This window comes from Poecilia formosa, unplaced genomic scaffold (assembly GCF_000485575.1).
Source record: "Poecilia formosa unplaced genomic scaffold, Poecilia_formosa-5.1.2 Scaffold653, whole genome shotgun sequence".
Classification (NCBI taxonomy): Eukaryota; Metazoa; Chordata; class Actinopteri; order Cyprinodontiformes; family Poeciliidae; genus Poecilia; species Poecilia formosa.
Genome location: NW_006800592.1, coordinates 170,145 through 173,445, shown reverse-complemented (window position 1 = coordinate 173,445; position 3,301 = coordinate 170,145). Strand labels below are relative to the sequence as shown.

General features: G+C 39.0%; 1 protein-coding gene across 1 annotated transcript in view; it reads left to right on the top strand.

Annotated features, from left to right (window-relative positions):
* The window catches only part of LOC103130616 (zinc finger protein 3-like), a 5,932-nt gene extending 3,558 nt beyond the window's left edge, over positions 1 to 2,374 (top strand). Inside the window, exon 3 of the mRNA XM_007542059.2 lies at positions 758 to 2,374. Coding sequence (XP_007542121.1) covers positions 758 to 2,067 — 1,310 coding nt within the window. The 3' untranslated portion in view covers positions 2,068 to 2,374. The remainder of the gene's footprint in view (positions 1 to 757) is intronic.
* The last annotated feature ends 927 nt before the right edge of the window (positions 2,375 to 3,301 follow it).

The following is a 3,301-nucleotide window of genomic DNA, read 5'->3' as shown; positions in this document are numbered from 1 at the left end:
ACACACACACACTTCCTCATCTACATTCTGCCTTCAACAGTCAGGCAACTCCAACTCTCTCAATGCCCCATATTTATGGCACCTGAAGATCTCCTTTTTGTAATTTTACAGTTTCCTGTTCATTTTTGCTCAAGGTTTACATGCAACAAAAATGCTAAGCACCACCTCATTGATTGTATTAAAAATATTTTCATACTCAATTCTTTTTAATTAAAAAGGGGGATTTGTCAGATCTCAGCTATTTTGTCCTTGTGATCCTTAAATGCGATGTACAGCTAGTCTCTGAATTTAAACAATATTCTGATTAAAAGTGTATAAATTAGAATACGTGTATAGTCATAGGAAACATGAGAAGACTCAGATGTGGTTTTAAATACTTCAGTTGCATTTATTTTATAAGAATTGTTTGTGGTGACAACAGCTGTGGCAGTGGCGATTATGTTAAAGGTTTCTAAATGTGGTGTGAGTTTCCCACTGAATAAATAGGTTTAGTTCAATATTTTTTAGGTATGAAATTTTGGTGCTGGAATAAAATCAGGATTTATTTAAATCTTTTAAAGATATTTACCAGAGCTGCCACTTAGCGTGGATGACACATTAACCTGCAAGTTTCTCCTGTCTTTCAATTAAACACTACAAACTAATTTTGAACTAATCATCTCACACCTACAGCAAGAGATCTCAAGGAACAAGCAGGCTGATGAATGAGACAATCATCAATCTAATTATATTAACGCTGTCTTCATTTTCCCCACAGACCTCCAAAAGCCACAAGCTTCAACCATCCACCATGTCTGTCACCAGGGGCAGAGGTCCAGTCATGACCAGGAGGAAGCAGAAGCTCCAGTGATTGAAAAAAGGGAACCAGAACGTCCATGGACTAAAGAAAAGGATGAACCAGAATCGAAAGATCCACAAACTAAATGGATTAAAGAAGAGAAGGAATCAGATTCTCTATTGATAAAAGAACATTGGAAAACACAGCATCCACAGATTAAAGAGGAAAAGAAGGACCCAGAACTAGTTCAAGAATGGGAAGATCCAGAAACTAAATGGATTAAGGAAGAGAAAGAATCAGAATCTCTGTGGATCCACAGAATAAATGAGGAAGTAGATATTTCAGTGCTTAAACATGAACAGAATATTTACCAGGTAGACAGGGCCAGAAGCAGCTCTACGAACCTCTGCAGCAGTCAGGAGGGAGAGCTGCTTGTCCAGAAGCAGGATGTGATGGAAACATCCACTCTTCAGGAAGGCGATTTCAGTGAACAAGAAAAAAGAACTGAGCAGCTTCCCTTTCAAATTTCTCCTGGAGTTGAAAGCAATGATCAGGAAGGAGGCAGCTCCTCTGTGTCAGAGAGTCGCTCTCCTACTAACAAAAAGCAAAGGTCTTTCACATGTGATCTTTGTGGGAGAAGTCTCACAAGTCAGTGCAGCTTGGAAAGGCATTACAGAGCCCATAAAGGTGAGAAGCCTTTTTCTTGTCAAACATGTGGAAAAAGTTTCAGTCAAATGTATAGCTTAAATGAGCACAAGAGAAGCCACACAGGTGAAAGGCCTTTTTCTTGTCAAAAATGTGGAAAAACTTTTGCTCGAATGGAATGTTTAAACGTTCATAAGAGAATTCATACCGGTGAGAGGCGCTTTTCATGCGATACGTGTGGGAAAACTTTCTCTCACAGTTTTTATTTTAAGCTGCACAAGAAACTTCATACAGGTGTGAAGCCTTTTTCATGTGATACATGTGGAAAATGTTTTACAATTGGTGCAAATTTGAATGTTCACAAAAGAATCCACACAGGTGAGAAGCCTTTTTCATGTCAAAAATGTGGAAAGCGCTTCTCTCGAATTGATCATTTACATAAACACCGGAGGATCCACACAGGTGAGAAACCTTTTCCATGTCTAACATGTGGAAAGAGCTTCTCTCGACCTCATCATTTAAACACACACATGAAAATACACACAAGTAAGAGGGATTTTCCATGTGAAATTTGCGGAAAGAGCTTCATGTATGCTAGTAAACTGGATTACCACAAGAAACAAAAACACAAAAGTGAGAAGTAGTAATTTGTCTCACACAGATTGACTATCATACATATTAAAGCTTTTCTTTGCTTTTTTTCTTTGTAAAATATATCAGAAAAGGAAATGGCACAAATTCTGTTTAAAAAGGAGTTAGGAGTGAGGCTGGGATATTTGGTTTATGACGCCTTTTGGACCAGGACTTAGGAAAACTCTCCGAGTCTGTGAACATCAGCAGTTTGGACCTAATGGACAAATGTCTTTTTCACACCACTGTCAACCCCTGACTCGTTGGGAGACGCCTATTAATGTACGGTTTCTGTAGCGCATATCAAGAAAATATTCAAAAGAAAATATTAGACGGGAAACTGAAATACCTAAGTGAGATGCTACTTGATACTCTATATATCTGATGTTTGCAAAGCAGCCAATCCATAAGTGTCATTCATTTTCCCTTCCGTGAATTGTCTGTATCCCCAACAGCCGAGATGAGAAAGACCTTGGATGTTGGCTACTGCAGTCATGACAAGACTTCTTTACACTAAGGGTATATTTGGTTAACTGTTAAAATAGGCAGTTTCTTGCATTTCAAAGTCTCAATTATCTGTGGATTTCAGCTGCAGTATTTGCAAACTCATGTTTGATATGAAGAGCTGAAGAGAGCTACGTAAAGTGATGTTTGCTGGGCTCTCTCCTTCTTATAACAAGTAAAATGAAACTCCTAATAACCATTATGCAATCAAATGGCCATAGAAGTGTGGAAGTGAATGGATAAAATTAGGGGTGCATTGGTGATCGGCCGATACTTGTCTGCCTCAGCAAAGGTCTAAAAATCAACCACTGTCCTCTTCTGCTCTGCTGTCAGAGAGGTTTGACTGATAGACCGGCCCACCAGGTCATGTCTGCACCTTTCCAGTTAACAATAGTCACCCCTCTGCTGCCAATTCAGCGATATTTCAGACAAAAAAATTGTATCGGCCAAAATTGGAATTGGCAGGTCTGGGTTTTTAAAAGTTGGTAATCTGTCAAACTGGAATCAGTGCAGTTTTTTTTATCTACATCAGCTAGATAAAATACATTTCAGTTCTGACATTTGAAATTTGGTTATTTAAGGCCAAATTAAGTAACTGCCTCCCTCCAGTGAAACTGGTGTTTTGGTCCGGTACCAGACTGGGGCCTCTGGACTAGTTGGAATTTTTGTAATTAGCATTTTCGTTGCGTTCACACTGCAGCCTGAAGTGACTCAATTCCGATTTTTTTGGCGTAATGTGACCTG